At 34.4% G+C, this 21361-nt stretch overlaps 2 protein-coding genes across 4 annotated transcripts; one reads left to right on the plus strand and one right to left on the minus strand.

The window, feature by feature from the left end:
* Positions 1 to 1873: 1873 nt before the first annotated feature.
* On the plus strand, positions 1874 to 10618 carry LOC126714416 (ABC transporter B family member 27). 3 transcript variants are annotated; one of them, XM_050414551.1, is made up of 18 exons: positions 1874 to 1985; positions 2109 to 2334; positions 3039 to 3113; positions 3222 to 3257; positions 3345 to 3419; positions 4022 to 4146; positions 4857 to 4956; positions 5274 to 5445; positions 5526 to 5644; positions 6366 to 6476; positions 6599 to 6743; positions 7105 to 7237; positions 7482 to 7557; positions 7947 to 8012; positions 8178 to 8285; positions 8446 to 8553; positions 8657 to 8854; positions 10154 to 10618. In XM_050414551.1, the coding sequence occupies exons 2-18, from the start codon at positions 2251 to 2253 to the stop codon at positions 10355 to 10357; spliced, it is 1935 nt and encodes a 644-aa protein (XP_050270508.1). In that variant the 5' UTR covers positions 1874 to 1985; positions 2109 to 2250; the 3' UTR covers positions 10358 to 10618. The 3 variants fall into 3 exon arrangements, with proteins under 3 accessions (XP_050270508.1, XP_050270509.1, XP_050270507.1); XM_050414552.1 differs by having other exon boundaries at positions 1888 to 1991; XM_050414550.1 differs by having other exon boundaries at positions 1922 to 2334.
* Positions 10619 to 14222: 3604 nt separating this feature from the next.
* On the minus strand, positions 14223 to 18559 carry LOC126714418 (uncharacterized). The gene is made up of 10 exons (XM_050414553.1): positions 18314 to 18559; positions 17843 to 17972; positions 16958 to 17096; positions 16665 to 16877; positions 16351 to 16489; positions 15423 to 15573; positions 15232 to 15341; positions 15055 to 15152; positions 14848 to 14917; positions 14223 to 14506 (listed from the first exon to the last, which is right to left on the minus strand). Exons 1-10 carry the CDS (start codon positions 18404 to 18406, stop codon positions 14417 to 14419), a joined length of 1233 nt encoding a protein of 410 aa, XP_050270510.1. The 5' UTR covers positions 18407 to 18559; the 3' UTR covers positions 14223 to 14416.
* Between the last annotated feature and the right edge of the window lie 2802 nt (positions 18560 to 21361).

A 21361-nucleotide genomic window follows, 5' to 3' on the forward strand; every position in this document is an offset into this window, starting at 1 on the left:
GAAAAAGGAAACAAAATTTAAGTGACAATTAACAGTTGCTCACCATAAGTAGATGTCATCTTAGCATTTTTTTTTTCCTTAGAATATTTTGAAATTAATAATCAAAATATTCTAAAAAGTTAGCAACTAATAATGAATGTGACCATGTCACATCAACAATTTAATAAATAAATTCTTCTAATTTTTTTATTATATGTTTAAAAAATGTGCATATTAATTTTATGGTATAGGTATTAAAAATCATAATTCTCTTATCTTAGTTATTACTTATTAGTCCGTACTATTTTTTTTTTTTTCCATACAAGTGATTTTCATGACCTAATAATAGTTAGGTCTCAACCGGTGATGCACAGTCAATCTTTGAACAAGGATACCACCCAACCAAATGTGACTGAGGTAGGCATCTATGCCCTTTCAACTCTTATTAGGAATAATTCAAACTATTCTTCATATTTTTGTGATCAAATAGCACCTAATGAATAATATCATTTTATTTTGAGCCTTTGAGGGAAGCTACAATGAGAACCTTTTTTTTTATATCCAATTATTCAAGAGCTCTCCCTAATTTTGTTCAAGTACTCCCTTAGTTTGAGACATTGATTGATGTGATTGAATAGAGGAATTTCAAATATACTAATACCATGCTTAGAGCATCCACAACTAGAAATTTTATCCTATTCTATTTTACCATCTCAAAAAACTATTTTATCAATTATACAATACTTTTTTACAATACATTCAACATCCCAACTTTTATTTTACCATACTACACATTAAAATAATATATCGACACAATAAAATGATATATCTACATAATAAAATAATAATATATTCTAAAGAGAGAGAGAAAATGAGCCAGTGGAGAAAGGATATGACTCATATAAGACCGTGCAAAAGTACTACAGTACTGCTACAGACTGTGCAAATGAGACAGTGGGGAGAGTAAAATAATAATTTTTGGATTTGCAATACTGCTAGAGTACCATTGCAAATTTTGCAATTGTACTGTAGTAGTATTGCAAAAATTTTTAGCTTTATAGTGCTAACTATGACTAGTTTTTAACCTTTTTTGTGCTAAAATGGTAAATCTTGGCAAGATATGACATTTACCATGCCAGCTGCGAATGCTCTTAGTGCACTCCTCGGCAAGAAAGAATATGTTCTTTTCTAATTTGTTAAACTTTTTTCTTTTCCTTTTTAAGGTAGATTTCCAAAACTTAGTATCCAACTTAACTATACAGAACATAGTAAGAATCACTCGAAAGTAACTTTAAAATATATTTTTTTATTGAAAAAAATTAATAACTGTTTTTTTTAGAATCAATAACTTTAAAATTTTTTTTTTTGAGAATGAATAACTTTAATTTTTTTTTTTTTGAGAATGAATAACTTTAAAATATTGGTTATGAGTTTTGAACCCAAAACTTTATAAGACCTTAAGAGTCATTAAATCAACCTATCATTTATTATTATTATTATTATTAAGTGTGTTTGACCAAATTTTACATGAATAACATTTCAATCAAAGTGAGAATTATATTTAAAATTCACAAATAAAAAATCAAAATTTTTTGCTTTGATGGAATGTGAATCATGTAAATTTATTTTTAGCTCAAACTTTACAAACTAAATTTTTTAATAGGCAAAAGATATTGATGTGGAGGAGCATGCTTGTGTACTATGGTCTGCACATGGGAAAAAACTTATTAAAAAAGAAAGGATGGAGAGCTCAAAACAAATTCCCTGTGGCTGCCCACATGGTAGAACTTATTATTTTGTGAACCCCTCAGCCACACAAAAATAAAAAAATATGAAAGAAGTTATATTTTTATATAAAAAAGAAGAAACAGTCAAAAAAATAAAATAAAAAAATAAAGCCCCAAATATATAGTATTTAGTTTGGTAGCTGTTGGTTGTAGTTACCTAGGGAGGGTGGGAATCTCTCTTTTCATCTCATCATTGACTCTTGGGAATGGTGGCAGGAGGTGGAGGTTCATCTGGCCCTTTTTTCCCAGAATCAAGAAAAGCCCATTTGAGCTATATAACTATTATAAATTTTATTTATTATTACTAAATTCTTTTTTCTTTTTCTTTTTTCTTTTTTATAGGAGACACTTTCTCAGATGTTAAATTTAAACAGATAGTTGTTTGAAGATCTTTGTCTCTGTGTTTTGACACAGTTACTCCCAACGACATTCTAACCTCCCACACCTCCCTCTCATTTCCCGTTAACACACAGTTCTTCCTTTGATGGGCAAGAAGCAGCACTTAGATTGGACCTCTAAATCCATTGTTTCCTCTGGGAGTGAGAGAGTTTCTCTTTTGAGTAAGGAGGTTTGTTTTCTTCTTCTTCTTATGGTTTTATTGACATTTTCTTTTTCGGGGTTAAAATTTGCATCTTTATTATTAGTTTTTTTTTTTTTTTTTTTTTTTATGGGGTTATATTTTTTGAGGGTCATGTCATGTTTGTTCAATTTGCTTAAACATGCCATGCTCCATATCAAGAATTTGGTTACATATACAATTGCTTTGTTATTTGATATGCTATTTTATAAGTTCTTGTAATTTGGAAGAGTTTTTATGAAAATCTTATGGTTTAGCTAACTCAATTTTTTTTAACTTTCTCTTTATATTCATTTTTCTTGAATCCTTAAGTTCCATGAGTTTACTGGTAAAAGAAAAAAAAAAGGCCACAATGTTGAATTTAATGTTTCCCATTGTGTTGTGGTTTGCATTTGATTCATAACTACCCTGCCATATTGTTTGTTTAGTTTCAGTTAATAATGGGGAGTTGTGTACACTGGGTACGACCTTTTTTAAGTACAGGAGCTGGCTTTCTTAAATCCCATTTCCTTAAAATTCCACTACTTTCTTTGTTAGTTCCATGTTTTATGTGTAGCTTACCTTTTATCAGCAGAGCTTGATAGTGTCTGTTTGTTTTGGAAGGAAAATACTAATTCTTTTACTGTAATAAGACCATTAAAGACCTTGTTAATTGGTATTTAAAAAAGGAAGCCAATTTGCTTTGATTCATGCAGGCAAAGAGGAAAGCAAATGAAGACCAATCAGCCGATGGACAAGCGACAGACCTTGAGCATGGTGATGCAATAGAGGTAAACGCTACTCTAGTCATTTGAACACTAAAATTTTATTCATCTTTGATTCAAAGCTGTTTTTTCAAAATTTATAACTGTGTTTTGGTTCTTTGGTAAATGCTGCAGGCCGCAAATGTTGGATTTTCTAGAGTACTGTCACTAGTAAGTGGGAAATTTGTGATGGGTTTTGATAATGTTGTAAGGATTCTCTGAAATATGTCATATGGTGAAAATCCTCATGTTTTACAGGCAAAACCAGATGCAGGGAAGCTAGTTGTTGCCACCATTGCATTGTTGATAGCATCCACATCAAGTATTCTGATTGTATGTTGATTTACTTATTGGTGGCCATGCAAGACCTCTCTTTCATTTTTATCCCCCCCCCCCCCCCCCCTCCCTTTTAATTATCTTCTAACACAAATATAGTGAATGGATTGTTAATTTGACTGCCAAGTGCCTTTTAGGATTTCTGTTGGCTCACTGTCACTGAACTATGTAAAATTAAATATGTGTGTGCGTGTGTGTGTATGTATATAAATGTTAATTACAACAAGTTTCAGAGTTTATGTGACAATATAGAATAACATTTAGTGTATCACTATAAGTCAATATATCTAACAGTATGCTTGTCAACTCCAACAACAAGAGCTTCATGGCCAAATCTTTTTCTTTCTGTTTTGAGATAAATATCTTTTTTCAATATGCTCTTCGGACATGTTGAAGAATACAATAAAAAATACAAACTTCTTGGTCATGTGGATCATTGTGGACTCAACTTCTGCTTTCTCCACAAGCCAAGGGACTCTAAAATTTCTCTATCTCTGACTGTTCTCCCATTTATATCTAGGAATAAATTCTAACTCATTACTTGGCTTGTTCTTATTGCAAAACTCGTCTCTCTGAACATAATGATTCTTGTTATGCAGCCAAAATATGGTGGTATGATAATAGACATTGTATCAACAGAAATAAGAACTCCTGAACAGCAGGCAAAAGCTCTAGAAGCCATTAAGGACACCATATTGGATATTGTGCTGATAGTTGTCATCGGGTATGATATACTCTCTTGTATTTGCTGCACTAAGTTTGAATAGTTTCTAAGGACTGTAAGTTATAGGAGTGCTTTGGCTGCTGTTCTGAATCAGCGCACTCTGAGGAACACATAATATGGGTGGGTGGGTGGGACTAGTTTGGAGAAAAAATAAAATCACTGTAATCAACATCACATAAGGCATCCATACAAATCCTTTACCAGTGGAAATGAGAAGTGAACAAACTGATATGAATAAATAAAGTACAAACCTAAACAACATAATGATGCAATAGGATCAACTCCAAATTGTTTTTCAAAAAGATGATAGATTTTCAGAAGTACATATTTACCATACTTATTTACGAATTTTTATAAATAAAAGCATGCTCTGGCTAGAACAAAATAAATAAAAAAGTTCCATAATTTACCTTTCTTTCTTTTGGGGAAAAAAGGAGGGGGGAGGGGGGAGGGGGTGGTTGGGGTTGGGGCAGCTAGGAAACTCCGTAACTTTCATAATGCCAAAACAAGGAAGAGCTATTAACATGCTTTCTGCCAAATATGGATAATGTTAAGCATTGCTGAATTGGCTATCATATATGATTGCTTGAAAAGGATGATAGTATTAAAATTTTTGAAATAACCATCTCAAGATTATTGTCTTTGTATCAAATTTTAAGAGCCTATGTTAGCTTATGTTGTTTAATGATAATTGACTGTGGTTTTTTTAGTTCACTGTGCACAGCACTTCGAGCATGGTTGTTTGCTTCCGCTAGTGAAAGAGTTGTAGCTCGTTTGAGAAAGGACTTATTCAGTCACCTTATCAATCAGGTTAGATCCATTAGTTCTCGAACTTGTAAAACTGGAACGCTCCCTGTGAGATAAAAATACACAGAATTGCAAAAGGACATATAGAAACTTACACGGTGTATATCCATTTCTAAACCACTGTACGGTTGGTCTTTTGGGTTTTATATCAATATAATCATGCTGGAAGCATATTCAAACTGTGAATAACTTCTTTAGTGTGAGAGCTGTATTAGGAACAATGGAAGTCAATAATTATCAAGTTACTATAATTATCTTATTAGTATTGCTCTTGAACTCTAAATACCATTTGTTGTGGTTGATGCTGCATGGTTCAATAGGAAATAGCATTCTTTGATGTTACCCGAACGGGGGAACTACTAAGCAGGCTATCTGAAGACACACAGATCATAAAGAATGCAGCCACTACCAATCTTTCTGAGGCACTCCGAAATCTAACAACTGCATTTATCGGCATTGGCTTCATGTTCTCATCTTCATGGAAATTAACATGTAAGTGATTTTATTTTCTTTGAGTAATGCTCATTTAGTCTAGTGATTATTTTTCTTATTGTATGCTTCTTCCTGTTTAGTGTTGGCTTTGGCCGTAGTGCCAATCATTTCGGTTGCTGTACGAAAATTTGGGCGCTATCTTCGTGAACTTTCACATTCAACTCAAGCTGCAGCTGCAGTATCTGCCTCAATTGCAGAGGTTTGTAAGCAAAATATGAACGTTATATTGCTATTTATCAATTTTTTAATTGCTTAATGCATGGCACTGGAAACCATTTATATTTTTAGATTCCTATTGCGTAAATAGTTGTTTTTGGAAGAATACAAAGTGGCAAAAAGGAAGTCAGAATGGAAGTTTGAGAGTTTAGATTCAAGATTTGATGAATTGCATGGAAAAGGTAGTTTGAAGGAGAGGAAGAAGGATATTTAAAACTTGCTAAGCCTAAGATAAGGGGAAGGAAAAGCAAAGACTTTACTTTGTTAATTGCGTCAAAGAGTTATATTAAGGGAACACTATATTAAGGAAAGATATAGGAGCTACCTTTTTATTATTTTTCAATAAGTAACGAAGGATATAGGAGCTACTTAGATGTATTCTTGAATTCAATCCACGGAGGGAATTGGGAGCAAATTTCCAATTTAACTCCATTGAGATAGAAATCATAGGTTCACAAGAAGAGTTATAATAGTTGAGGTAACAAATAATTAAAGAAGATGAAAATAGGAAAGAAGTTAACTCATAAGAAATTCTGAACAGATTTGCATGGATTCTTTGTACTTTTACCCTATGCAATTTGTTAATAATATTTAGTTCTATACAAGTTAAACAGGCAAGTAACTCATTATTAGGAAAGTTGTTACTCAATTTTTTTTTTTTAATTCTAACTTGTTTGTTTTTCCTGTGCAATATTGATTTTTAGGAATCTTTTGGGGCCATTCGGACTGTCAGATCTTTTGCTCAAGAAGCTTATGCAGTCTCTAATTACTCAGAAAAAGTTGATGAGACACTGAACCTTGGTCTCAGACAAGCTGTGAGTGTCTTGATTAGTTCATCTCTCTCTCTCTCTCTCATTGGAAGTTGTGAGTGCATTTCCTAGTTATGAATATTTGAGAAAAATCCTAAAGCTTTTAAGGCTTTCCTTTTCTGATACAGAGAGTAGTTGGTCTATTTTTTGGAGGGCTAAATGCAGCATCAACATTATCTGTCATCGTAGTGGTGGTTTATGGAGCTTACTTGACAATAACAGGCACCATGACTGCAGGCTCTCTTACATCCTTCATTCTTTATAGCCTTACAGGTGCTTCCCTCATTGTTTATACCCTGTAAATTGTACCTGTAAAGGACAAAACGTTTTCAAATTTAGTTTTGAAGCTTGGGAAATTTTAAAAAAATTCTTAGCCTCTTAAGACTTAAGAGGCCACTCCAGTAATCCAGTTTGATAAACAGTAACGTGAATTGTGTTTCTGCTCTGCTTTGAAAAAGGTGATAATCACCGTATCTGAATATTATGGGTTATGATAAACCAATCTCCTAAGCCAAACCCTTCATGTTTTCAATATCATTGTTTTTGTTGCCTGTGACTGCCTCTTTTATTTCTTTCTTTGAAAGCTTTATAGCTACTAAAAATTTACAAAATTGTGAAATTTCTGTGTCTGCAGTTGGATCCTCAGTATCCTCTTTGTCAGGATTGTATACAACAGCAATGAAAGCTGCAGGAGCAAGCAGGAGAGTTTTTCAGCTCCTGGATCGTGTCTCATCCATGCCAACAGCAGGAGATAAGTGCCCCATAGGGTCAGTTACTTTACATTCCCCACCCCTCTCCCTGGGGGTCCCTTTCCCTCTCTTTTACACACCATAACCCTTGATTTGGGAAATAATACCTTCAAAATTACTATTAATCATCTATTTACTCTGATACATTCTTATGCTTAAAAGCAGTAGACCATTGGGCAATAAGTACACTATCTCATATTTTCATTCTCCAGTTGAGATTAAAGTTAAATTCTTATCTGTAATGTTGTGGCTTTAATGGCAGAGATCCAGATGGAGATGTGGAATTAGATGATGTCTGGTTTGCTTACCCTTCTCGCCCAAGTCATATGGTTCTCAAGGTAGCGGTTTTTCTTAATTACATTATGCTGCGAACTTGAAAATGATGAGCACTAATACTAAGAAATGTTTTCTTGCCAACAAGATGATGTCATCAATTTACCTATGTACTTTGACTGTGTTAATGTAACATTAATTCTAAGATTCAATTTTACTCTTGTTTGTTGCCCTGAAGTCTTTCTTTGGCTTGAGTTGTGAAAGAATTTATCTTCTTTGTATGTCTTTCCTACCTAATGGGTCATTAACATTTGAACTCGTGTAAGAACTTTCTCAGCATAGTAGGAGTGTTTTTATGATTTTCTTCATGTATCAACATTGGAATAGTAAGCATACAAGACTTCTAACATTTTTAACCTTGTGACTTTATCTACAACCATTGTTTCAATTGCAGGGTATAACATTAAAACTGAGGCCTGGTTCAAAAGTTGCTCTTGTTGGTCCAAGTGGTGGTGGAAAAGTAATGTTATTATCCTTACCATTTTCATTTTTTTCCCTCTTGGTGGTCTTTCAACGATTAGAGCATGTCTAAGGCTCTAAAATCATCATTTTTTCCTCTTTGTCAAATCAGTACAGCAAATTTGACTTGTGTAGAATGTTAAAATTATTTAATTTTGTATTGCAGACGACAATAGCCAACTTAATTGAGAGGTTCTATGACCCTCTCAAGGGAAAGATTTTGCTAAATGGGGTTCCCCTGGTAGAAATATCGCATGAATACCTTCACAGCATGGTAATTTTAGTTTCAAAATAATTTTCTGCTTATGATATAGCAGGATTTGGTAGAGGGACTTGGCTCCTCTAAAATCCCCTGTAAAATAGCCTGTGGGTCAGAGTTGATAATATTAGAATCACGAGATTTCTTTGACACCCTACTTTTCTATACTTTTCAGATAAGTATTGTGAGCCAGGAGCCTGTTCTTTTCAATTGTTCTGTTGAAGAAAACATTGCCTACGGGTTCAATGGAAATGCTAGCTCAACTGATATAGAAACTGTAGCTGTGAGTTTCAATCTTTTTTTTTTTCATTCCTTCTGAACAAATGAACATCTTCTATTTTTAATTACTCTATTTTTGTATACTGATAAAGTGATAAATATTTCAGAAAATGGCTAATGCACATGAATTCATAGAAAAGTTTCCAGAAAAGTATAAAACTGTTGTTGGAGAACGTGGATTGAGGTTGTCAGGAGGCCAGAAACAACGAGTAGCAATTGCAAGAGCACTCCTAATGAATCCAAGGGTTTTGCTATTAGATGAAGCCACTAGTGCTCTAGATGCTGAGAGTGAATACCTTGTTCAGGTGAGATCAGCAGATTTAAGTAAATCATCCATTTGGACAGTACTAACTTTATTTTTGCAGGACATAGAGAGTTTTTGGTGTCCTAAATATCCAAGCTTTGGTTCTTTTTTGTTAATTATTTGTGTCTTATCAAACAATGGCAAATGAAAAAATACCTTTCATTAGAAAATAACATCAAGAAAGAAGAAAAATTATTAGGCTATCCTGACCTTTCAACTTGCATTCCAATGTCACAATGATGGTTGTGAATAATCCAACAGTCACTGGGACAACTAGTGACTCAAAATAAGTTTTAAGGTAGTCTTTGTCTAATTGAGGATCCATAACTAAACCCGGCAATTCAGGACGAAGGGAATAATCTGACAATCACTGGGACAGCAATTTTGTTATTGTTTTTGTCATCAGTGTCTCACTGAATATTCTGCCCACAATTGCCCAGCACCTTTGGAAATTTGATTGAGCTGAGGTATCTTTGGCTTAAAGATGGACTTACCTCGAAACAATCCCATCATCCATGGGCAACTAGTTAAAGCTTCAAACTATGTGAAGCATTCGAGGCAAAATAGAGGTAGGACTAATATTTATGCAAAGCTTGGTAAATTGAAGTCCTTTAGCTGCAGGACTAATATTTGTGCAATGTTAGGTCAATAGAAGAATTTTAATTGTAGGATTTATGTTTGTGCAAAGTTAGTGATGTGATTTGGTGTAACGTGAGGCACTTTAAGATGTTCAAAATTGAATATTCTCTCTGCTTTTATATTTTATATTAGATTAGATATTTGATTCTGTAAGATTCAAAGTCTCTTATAGCTTTCCCCTCTAAAGCACCACCAGTTTCCTCCTACCCAACTATTCATCATTGTTGCTGTTCTTCTAGCATACCCCTCCACTTTCTCCTTTTGGATTTACCTACTATCCAGTCTCATCAAGAAAATAAAAATGCATTCTCTGCCAATGACATGTAGCAAGAATGATTTATATAGTGTGAGCATTGAACTTGTTCCCAATAATGCTATAAGTTGCATGTTCCAAGCTACTCCTTGCCATTGGCCTTTCATTTCAAAATATACAGTTGTTGTACATTGGAATGTATTGCTTTAAGTTGACGGTGCTGAGGAGTAATTATAGGTATTAAACCACATTTCATTTCTCTCCTATAAGGGAGAAAAAGAAGAAGAAAATTCAGGGAAAGAAGAGAGAGAACAGAGCTACAAAATATGCTGATTTTGTCTGCCTATAATTCTAAGTTTTATTTCGTTCATTATCAAACATATTAACCAATTCTCATGCAACCTATAGGATGCCATGGATTCTCTGATGCGGGGAAGGACTGTTCTTGTCATAGCACACCGGCTTTCAACTGTCCAAAGTGCAGACACTGTTGCAGTTATATCAGATGGTCAGATAGCCGAAAGTGGCACCCATGATGAGCTACTCAGCCAGGATGGAATTTACACTGCATTAGTGAGGCGGCAATTACAAGTCCCCAAAACTGAACTGTAGTCTAAGACTACAAAACTCAGTTAGAAGCGAGTTCACTTGTGATTGGAATTCCCATACTGGCTTCTCCTATGTAATGATTTGTCTTTGAATTCATAAATGTACTAGTTTTAAAAGATTATAAAGACCTTTTAGTACTTAATCTTACAACATGTATAGAAACCTTGTTACTTTCCAGATTTGATATCCAGATTGCTCCAAGAGTCGTTTGGTCAAAAAATGTGATTTTCTAAACAATTAAGGAATATTGGTGGCCCTAACACATATGCTGACACTATCAACTTGGCTTGAATAAGCAGCTGATTCAAATTGGTGGCTGCCGATTGGTATTGCATAATTTTAACTATCATTGTGTATGTCTATGTCATATTCTATCCTAACTCATGGGTATATTCTACTTTTATTATCTTGTGAAAGAAAAAAAAATTATTAATCCTAAATTTAGAAGGGCATTAAAATGTACACCCTTCGGAATAATCCATTTGTGCGTGTGACACAATATTTTTCATAATAATTGAGTTGACAAATTTTTACTGATTCTTATACATATTTTTTTTATCTACCATTAACAATTAACTACTTTAACAGTTATGAAATATGTTGTAAACTTTTTGTAATTCTAGAGTTATATATAAATGACATTGGAATTTTTAGGAAATAGTTAAGTCATGCACTCTTCACATACATATGCAATTTGGGACAATTAGTCATTTAACAATTGTGAAATATTCGTAATACTTTTTGTAATTCTAGAGTTATATATACAAGACATTAGAGTTTTTAGAAAGAGTGGTGGTTATTACACACCACCAAAGGCAACTAAAATCGTGACTTCAAGTAACAATTTCTAGTTGCTTTTAGGGGTGTGTAAAATAGTGTGTGCAACAAGTTAGAAATCGTGACTTCAGTTTCTTTTGTGGAGTGTGTATAAAATAATTTGTGTGCAACAAATTTAACTCTTTTAGGAAATAGTCAAGTCATGCACTCTTCACACAGCATGCAATTGTTTGGGACTTCTTCCCCCTCCTGGGTAAGTTTCACATGCACCAATGAGAATTGAACCCACAACCTCAAACAAAGGGAGGAGATACCATTTGATTTGAGCTAGAGCTCATTAACACTATTTAGATCATACTAGAGTTGTACCTTATCTATATAGAGTAATGCTAAAAACACTTTTTACAATATTTTTACAAACTTTTGATGTGACAAATTATTACTAGATCTCTTCTAGACCCACTACCTACATCCATTTTTTATTTACCAATAACTACTCATCAAATAAAATTCATAGCTCTAACATTTATTATTTCTATGTTTCTGTTGAACAACACTAGTGTAAAATTTCAGTCCACTTTAGTCTATTTCGGTCAACTTCAATCCACTTTAGTCTATTTCGGTCAATTTCCTAAACAAAAGGTTGCTATAAATTAATTTGCATATATTTTTCCTTTTATTTCGTATTTCATTTTTCATCAGAAGTTGAAGACTTCACTTTTGTGAATTCCATTTGCAATAGAAAGTATAATATATAAAATTGATTTTTGGCATATGTTAAGGTAACATATTTTTTGTATGGGAGTGGGATTATTGTGTTTTTCGTATAAAATAGAATCACTTATGGGCCTCTTACATAGTAGTGGCTTTGTGGCAATATGATTTCTTGAAATGAAATTTTCATACTAAGCAAGAACTAAAGTCAATAATCATAGACTTTCACACTCATTCATTATGTAGGCTCATATCATGAATTTCATCAAAAAGAATATCCATGGAGTCAAAGCCAGCATCAACAGAGCAGCTATTTCCCGCATTATGTACGCTGATAATATCATCTTGTTCTCTAAAGCCACTAGAAAAGATGCATCGACTCTATTGGAATGTTTGGAAAAATACTGCCACTGGTCTGGGGAGAAGCTAAACAACAGTAAATCGGGAATCTTCTTCTCCAAATATACTCAAAAGCAAACAGCAAGAGCCATAAAACACATTTTCTGAATGATGAGTATCAAGAAAGATGCAGTTTATCTAGGGGCACCCATGTTTCTATCTAAGTCCCCTTCCAAGGACCTTAGTTTTCACTAACCAAGCTTGAAAAAAGACCATCAGGATGGAGAAGTAAAACTTTGTCTTGGGCGAGAGATGCACTCTCATCAACTCTGTTGCTCATACCATTCCTAAATATACCATCTCCTCATTCAAAGTCCCTATCTCTGTCTGTGACAAGCTTGATACGCTCACAAGAAAATTCTGGTGGAAGCCTAAGGAGAAGGATGGAAAGTTTTTAGCTTGGAGAGCTTGGGATAAGCTCTGTGCTTCAAAAGCTACAGGAGGCCTAGGCTTTAAAAGGGCCAAGTATAACAATAATGCTCTACTTTCAAAATTAGCATGGATGGTCACCTCCAAGCAGGACAACCACTCTGGGTACCATGGCTGCCAACATTCAAACCCAAGCCCAAAAATGAGGCATCAGCTTCCTCCCATCTTATGGTTTCTCAGCTCATTGACCATGCTCAACATGCTTGGAGATCCAATATGGTTCTTGAGCTTTTCGATCATGAATCAGCTAAGGCTATCCTATCCATCCCTATTTCTATTAGGTCCAAGCCAGACAAGTTTTGATTTGGACACCATACTCCAAAGGTGTTTTCACTATCAAGTCTGCCTATCGAGTTGAGAGTGAGATTACTTCCATAACCCCTCCCACAGGCAATCCCTTGGAAAAAAAAAACTTTGGAAGGCTAGAGCACCAGAAAAATTGAAGATGTTCTTATGGAGATTGGGTAACAACGTTCTCCCCACCAAAGAAAATCTCATGCAAAGAATGCCGATCTAAGTTTCTTGTTGTGAACTTTGCAAACAAGAAGTTGAATCCTTTGTTCATCTCTTCGTAACTTGTCCTATCGCCAGAGCCCTCCGGTACACCTGTTGTTGGGGCTTCAATCCTGAAGAACACCAACTAGCTACCCCTGAAAGTAGCATCAAGCTAGTTTTTGAGCCTCCCAAAGCCTCTACTGCCCCGATGAAGATGTATGGCTCATATCCCTCCAAATGGCTTTTATTCTTGATGAAATACGGTGTGTTAGAAACCAATCTTTTCACCAGGGGATCCATACTGAAATCCAGGAAGCTATCAAACAGATCCATCGGAAGTTTGCTGAATTTAGAAATCTAACGAGCTCAGAACATCCGCAGACAATACTGACGCTGCTATAGTATGGGCAAAGCTGATCCCAGCCCGCTCCCCTATCATCGCAGAAGCAAGCGCTATCCTATGGGCTGTGCAGTTGGCTAATTATGAAAATTGAAGCCATATTATCTTCAAGTGTGACGCTAAAGCCTGCTTTGACCCCCTCTTCTCACCTAAATTTACTCCTGAATGGTCTATAGTAATGTGATTTGTATTATTTTAAGTTTGAAAGAGTCTTTTGTTTCTTGTTCCTTTCGCTGGACTAGTAGGCTTTGTAACCTTGCTGCTCATAAAGCAGCTAGGATTTGTCTTTCGTCTACATCTTTTTGCTTTTTCGTCTGCGTCTTTTTGCTTTCATTACCACAGCCTGCCTGAAACTCTCTTGGAGGTTTGTATGGCAGATGTCAGTCTTTGTTTGTCTTTTCCTCTTTCAATAAAGATTGAAGTTTATCTATATATATATACATATATATATCATCATTTTGCCTTCTCCTTATCTCCTTATGGCCCCTGTCTGGTTTGCTACTACTAATATTTGTATTTCTCTGTTGATCGATCAATGATATCAAATAATGCTTCAAATATATACTACTACTACTACTTGTTTCAGATCAGCATTCTATAATTTTATTTGTTCAATAAGACCGATTCCATGCTGTTGAGAAGGCACATAACATGGATCCAAATAAATTAACTGCTCATACTGACATTCCATCAAAATTTCCAACACATGGATTTTTAAGTTCCAAAATTAAATGAGAATCACAAGTCTGTAACTGAGCATCACATCACATCACAGCTTCAGCTATCTCTTGACAAAGGTCTCTCATACTAAATGTTAATTTTAAAAAAATAAAAATAAAAAGAACGCTTCAACGGATCATCAAGCCTTGCATTGCCTGTGACCCATCTTCAGTGATCCTGTTGGCTTGAATGGTGCTGATGACGCTTGCAATATTACCCTAAAAACATAATTGTCATGAAATTAGAAGCTTGATGAATAGAATATAGTGGTGTTATATCTAATCATTATCTGATAAACAATTTACGTCAATAATCAGAAAAGAATGTCCAATTAGTGAACATAAAATCCAGAGAGAATCAGATCAGCAGAGAAAACCCAACAACTTCGCAAATCTCTCATTTTATTGACAGACTAAACTTTCTCCAAGACCAACATTAATTTTCTTTACTAGCCAGAAGCCAAATAGATATTTACTATATATTGATATAATACTGTTTCTGGAAAGTAAATAACAAAGGGTGCATATTTATTTCAAAGAAAATGGGGGAAGTTCTTTACCCTCCATGTTGAAAGCTTTGATTTAAGTGTTTGCCACTGATTCTGCCCAAAAACACGCTCAGTACAACGGCTGCACATCAACCACGAATCAGTAAAAGAACAAGAAATTGACATCAGTTATAAGCTATGTACCATACATAAACACCTAAGAACTGAAATCAGATCTTGCTATAATTAAAGCTACACCACAAAGAGATATGGACTCACCTCACAATAACAACTTGATTCATCTGGTCCATTTTACAGTCAATTAACTTGGCACTTATCGCCTTAACCACCCATAATTCCACCTCATCATCATTGATCTGCAACTTAAATCAATTAAAATAAATGCAACAGGACAATAACAAAACCAACAAATGCAGAACAGTAAATTAAATTTACCCTCAGTGTATCTCTGATGAGAGCATATGGAATCTGCCCAGATTCATCTGAAGCAAGATCCACCAATGACATTAATCGCATCTTCGTGATACAGTCTTCGTGGACAAGACCTAGACCATTGCAAGGCACATAAGTTATTAAAGGTGAAGAAGGCTTGGCTCATTTAAAATCACATAATACAGAAAATTTACCATAGCTTTTAAGTGAAGTAGAATTTGCAGCCTGAAACTCCAAATAGGCATCAAGTCTCTGAGTCAGAAAGATCTTCAGAAGCTGATACACCGATGCATATTTAGCATCCTTCTCCAACTGCCCCACAGCAGGCATATCTAGCAAATCACACTGCAACATAGATAAAAATTCATTTCCACATTTCTAAAATCTGGAGCAAAATCTAGGCGAAAGAAATAAAAAATACTGAAGACATGCATATATTGATGCACTTAGACAAAGGCAAAAGTGAACTTCAGTGTGGCCAAAAAGCATACAAACAGCATTAAAGTTAACTCCAAAATATGGTCACGTTCTTCCAAAAGTAAGACATCACACAACCCAAGTTTCTCCATCTAAGAACAAGAAAAGGATGGAAAAACAATAAGTGATTCAGCATTGCATTTTCTCAAGTTAACCTTGAGAACAATTACTAGTTAAATAGATTCATTACATTGCTGCTATGGCTATTTTGTTAAGATGTACTCAGTTATTCACAGTTCACCTCACAGCATTACATTATAAGACCATAAAACATTCTACAGTCTCCCCCTCCCCTCAATTATACAATAAATAAGGTTCTTTTGGGTTCACTTAATACACAAAAAGATACAAAATTGTCATTTCTCTGAACGCTCAAAGAAAAAGAGAGTCGGGCACTATTATATCATTTAAAACAATCTTACATAAACTATTGAGACCAAAAAGGAAGATATTTTAGCATAATTATAAAGGAACTTATATAGTATACAATACTATTTTTTTTTTTTTTTTTGATAGGTTATAGTATACAATACTATTACAATGTTAGTAGAACAAAATAGTATTAATACAGAGAAGCCCAGAAATGTTCAGCAGCATACTTAGTCATAGTAGCCAATAAAGTCATTTAGTCCCATAAGATGATACCTGAAACATGTCAGGTGCCTTCACAAATTCCACAATTGTGCGCACAGCTTCCTCCTTGGCTTCACTCATTATATGTGCATCTTCACCAGAAAAAGTTGCTAAGTATTTGGTCAGGAATTTGAAGGACTCCTTTCCAGAGCTGAAATTATTTAACAAAAAAAAAAAAAGTTAATAATGACATGCATAGACAATAAGAATCCTTTTTATTAGGTCGGTACTTAGTGATAACTTGAAACCACAAGAACGTTTCCCATCCAAGGAAGACAAAGATAAATAATTTCAGTTTTGGGTAAGAGAAACCCTTCCCATCATACCTTTTATTTTCTTTCAAAACATTAGATATGGTCAGAAAAAGGTCCCGCTGATCCGAGATCCCAATACCCCACTCTTTGAGGAAGCTATCAATCTTTCTGAATGAAGGTACGATATGTTCAGTGGCTTTCCCATTGAGTGCCAAATTTAGGGCCTTCATGTAAACATGGAACCGGCTGTATGGATTCCCCAGTAGATTGTACAGGTTGAACACACTATAGAGAAAACATATATATTAATTAGACAGTGTCGTCGAAACCTTAAAATTAAAACTACAATAATCATGTGACTTTACATCTTTAAGCGCAATGCAGGTTTATCATTTGGTTGATGAGTAATTTTTGCTGATATAAGCTTTGCCATCTCAAGCTCTTCATCTGGACTTTCAGACTTCGTAACAAGATTGCAGATAACAGTAAAGATGCACTCAAGATCTGTGGTAGAAAACAAAACACAGTAATTCTTGTTCATATTGAATGATGACATTGATGAGTATCCATAAAAATAAACATATGCATTGTTAGTAAATTAATCACCAAATATCGGATTACATGATTGACAAAGTCTACAATGGCCACCATATAATTTGAAACATATTATAGTAAAAGATTAGGCAAAAATAATATTTAATTTTAGTACATAAATTGACTAAAAAATGGATGCAGCACTTGAAAAGCTTTCTAGCTTCCAATTCTTACATAAGTTCTTTTTTTTTAATTTTACTCTAAACAGTCCTGGATACGTATCATAAATAAGCTCCTCCATAGACCAACAACTTAACAACAAGCACATCTGAAATCAATCACCCAAACTAGCCATGACTTAAACAAATTGGTGGGTACTCAAGCTACTTGCTTCCTGATAATGTGCTAAATTTAAAAATCCTTCCTCATATCCATATATTTGAATTCATGTCAAACTTCTGCAGCCTGTCCAATACCGACAACCGGGTACTATCTACCACCAAAAAGACCAATTCTAACCCTTATCCCCATGCAAATTACAAACCATCAAATTGTTCAAACAACCATGAGAGAAGCAGTTAACATAACACAAATTCATTACCACATATCATTCACTAAAGTGTTGCAGTGCTTTACACTATTTTCAATCAAAACAAAACTTCTCTAGAAAAAAATTAAAAAAAAAAAAAAAATGAAGCAAAAGCGAGCATTTGCACCTTTGTCGGAAACCTTTGAGAATATCAAGTCAGCAGACGTGAGCATAAGTGACGCCAACTCAAGCCACTTGTTCATTACGATGCATTCTTGAGCTTCCATACACAGCGTAGAAACTTGCCGCTCGGCAACCTGACCAATGACCCAGATAAACAATTTCATACACCAAATCTCTAAAACATACACATAAACATAAAAATAATAATTCTTAGACAAATCACAGAAAGAAAAAACTTGACATCCCATGTTACAATTCCCTTTATTTCCCACATTTTCTAAGTACCCAAACAGAGAATTTACAGAACTAGACAAGAAATCAAAATCTAATGACTACTTCATAAATTTCTACGATCGAATTGAGTACAAATTATAGAAATCGCGAATTATGCAAAATCTTTAGGATATATATACACGCATAGATTCCTATATATATATGGGCGTGATTGAGAGAGATGGGTGTGGGGTGTAGGTACCTCAGGGCCGGCGTCGGCCCAGGCGAGCTCGGAAGTGAATCGGACGACGGCGAGGGCGGGATCTTCTTCGGAGGTGGGGACCACTGTCGTCATTGTTGAAGCTCTCTGCAACAGTAATGGATTTCCAAACCCTAGCTTTTTGCAGCAGAGCAGAGCAGAGCAGAGAGAGAGAGAGAGAGAGAAACCCTAGGTGTATGGTAATGGGTTTGGGATATGAGTTGCTTTGGGAGTGTTTGGAAACTGAGGTTTTCCGTCTATAACTTTGTCTATCTTTTATATTAGAATATATTTTTAAACGTTTGGCTCTAATGGGAAAAAATTTTAATTTTAAAATTCTATTTTTATATTAAAATAAAAAAAATGTTCGTGAACACAAAATTTATCATACCAATGGTAAAATCTCACAAAATCTAATATCGTAAACATAAATACATAGTGCCATCAAATTTACGTTACCAAAATCCACTATAATTTAAACTCCTAAAACTCGTTTTATACTTGTAGAATTTAAATTGCTTTCAATTTGACCAACATTTTTAGTTGGGCCAAACATCCAAAAATGTGGAAAACCTTTTACTTTGAAATTTTATCAACATTGACATGTAAATTTAACAATTTACCTTCACGTGGTTTGGCCTCTTTCATAATTTACTAGGTAAAATTTTGATTACTTATCACCCAAAAAATATAATATATTATATATATATATATATATATATCGATTACTACATTATTATATCGTTGTAGAAGAAATTATTCAATACACCATAAGGATCATGTCACAATTCTCCAACTCAATAATATAAGCATCAGGTGTTTAAATTTATTGAATCAATTGGAAATTATGGTTGTCACAAAATAAGTATATTGAGTGGCAACTTGAGAGGATTAACTTAAAGAATGTTAAGCTAGTTATTATATTTCTTGGTGGTCACTTCAAACAAGTGCAAGCATATTGTAGCTTTGAAAGTTACTAAACATGAAGGGTGGCACTTGTGTCTAGTGGCCAGTTCCACTAGACACGTGTCCATATCCCAACGTGTCTAGTGGAATTGGCCACTGGACACAAGCCGTTCCCAAACATGAATTATATATAGTTAAAAAGTCAAATAAGCTTTTGTAAGACATTTGTCTAAAGGTGGTAAAATTTGTAGATTCGGAATCATAATGGGGACATGATTAGAGGCTACTACGTTAGATCCCTTGGCATCACCAATAGCTTCATTGCAAAGCTATGGGCTTTCGGGATGGACTAATTCTTGCTAAGGAGCTTAAGCAGTTAAATAATTGAATGGCGAAAAACACATTTTGGTCCCTATATTTTCAGTCGATTCCCGTTTTAGTCCCTAAGTTTTTTTTTTACCGTTTTTAGTCCCTCTCCTGAAAAACGGTTCCATTTTAGTCCCTACCGTTACATCATAAACGGATATTGCTGATGTGGCAAACGGCATGCACTGTTGGCCTGACGTGGTCATTAAAATAATAATAAAAAATGCCACGTCAGCATTTAAATTAAAAAAATTAATTTATTAATTTTAACTAAATAAAAAAAAATTAAAAACAGAATTAAAAACTAAAAATCATATGAACTAAGATCTAAGTGTGTCTTGAACAAGAACACAAACTCAAATTCAAGAACACAAACCCAGAAATTAAAAAAAAAAAAAAAAAAAAAAAAAAAAAAAAAACCATCAAAACATCAAAACTGCTCCCATGTAATACAAACCGTTGGTTCAGGATCCAAAATAGTCCGTCTTTCAATATATAACTTCAATCCTATTATAAAACCAATCCAAGAACCATAAAAATCCAATCACTATCAAATTGAAATCCAGCAGAAATCAAAACCAACATACAGCCACCTCAAAAAGTCGTCAACTTTGCAAGCATATTAGCAATGTCACCAATAAAACTTCAAAAGCACAAAGAAACAAAAAATAACTGTACAATCTACAAATGCAATCCAAGAAGTCAAGAATTCAAGCTCAGAACCATGGTGTGGTCAAGACCCATAATAGAAATGAGTTAAAAACCAAATGGGCATGCTTCAAATCTCAAGAAAAACAAACCCAGTTGCCTAGAATCTTGGATGAATTAGTGAAGAAAAAGAGAGACGCTAACAAAATTAGAAGACAGTAGCTACCTGTGAAGGTGGCATAAAACAAGGATATGGAGAATCCACCGTTGAATCTTGAGGGGACTTGCAGAGTTGGAGAGATGTAGGCAGAGAGCAGAGAAAGGAGATGCTTTGGAAATTTGGGAGGGTTTTGATTGTGGGTATTGGTTGTGGCGGTATAGGTGCTTGATTCGTGGGTTTGGGTTGCCGGTGTTAGTGGGTTTTGGTTGTGTTTTCTGGGTATGAGTTGCTGTGTTTTTTGGGTTTGGGTCTGGGTTTGCTGTGTTTTTCTTAGTTTAGTGCTAGTGTATCAGAGATGGAGAAATGAATTGTTCTGGGTTTGGGTCTTGCTTGCTCTGTTTTAGAGATGAGAGAACGAAGAGGAAGAGAGGGACAACAGTTATCTGACATTCCATACCATTCTCCACTGCTCTGATTTGGTCAGGTTTGAAAATATTTAAGAGATTTGAAAAAAACTTTGTTTTTATCAACTGGATGCGTTTTTTCTTATTATCTCGATAGTTGAACAAAATCTTTTGTACTAACATTTCAGATCAGATGCTTTTAATTCTACTTAAATGTACAGAACTTAATTTGTGAGGAAATTCAAGGCTATGTTTGTTCTTTTAGCACGGATCACATTATCATGCTTTGATGGTTTTTTTTTTTTTTTTTAATTTCTGGGTTTGTGTTCTTGAATTTGAGTTTGTGTTCTTGGTGTTCTTGTTCAAGACACACTTAGATCTTAGTTCATATGATTTTTAGTTTTTAATTCTGTTTTTAATTTTTTTTTTTAGTTAAAATTAATAAATTAATTTTTTTAATTTAAATGCTGATGTGGCATTTTTTATTATTATTTTAATGACCACGTCAGGCCAATAGTGCATGCCGTTTGCCACATCAGCAATATCCGTTTATGATGTAACGGTAGA

This window comes from Quercus robur, chromosome 2 (genome assembly GCF_932294415.1).
Source record: "Quercus robur chromosome 2, dhQueRobu3.1, whole genome shotgun sequence".
Taxonomy (NCBI): Eukaryota; Viridiplantae; Streptophyta; class Magnoliopsida; order Fagales; family Fagaceae; genus Quercus; species Quercus robur.

Coding starts and splice junctions, on each gene's coding strand:
- LOC126714416 (XM_050414551.1), top strand. CDS start 2,251: ATGGGCAAGAAGCAGCACTTAGATTGGACCTCTAAATCCATTGTTTCC. Junction 5,645..6,365: donor TATCTGCCTCAATTGCAGAG/GTTTGTAAGCAA, acceptor ATTGATTTTTAG/GAATCTTTTGGGGCCATTCG. Junction 6,477..6,598: donor ACCTTGGTCTCAGACAAGCT/GTGAGTGTCTTG, acceptor TTTCTGATACAG/AGAGTAGTTGGTCTATTTTT.
- LOC126714418 (XM_050414553.1), bottom strand. CDS start 18,406: ATGACGACAGTGGTCCCCACCTCCGAAGAAGATCCCGCCCTCGCCGTC. Junction 15,153..15,231: donor TCATCAGAGATACACTGAGG/GTAAATTTAATT, acceptor TTTAAGTTGCAG/ATCAATGATGATGAGGTGGA. Junction 14,507..14,847: donor CAAAGCTTTCAACATGGAGG/GTAAAGAACTTC, acceptor TTATGTTTTTAG/GGTAATATTGCAAGCGTCAT.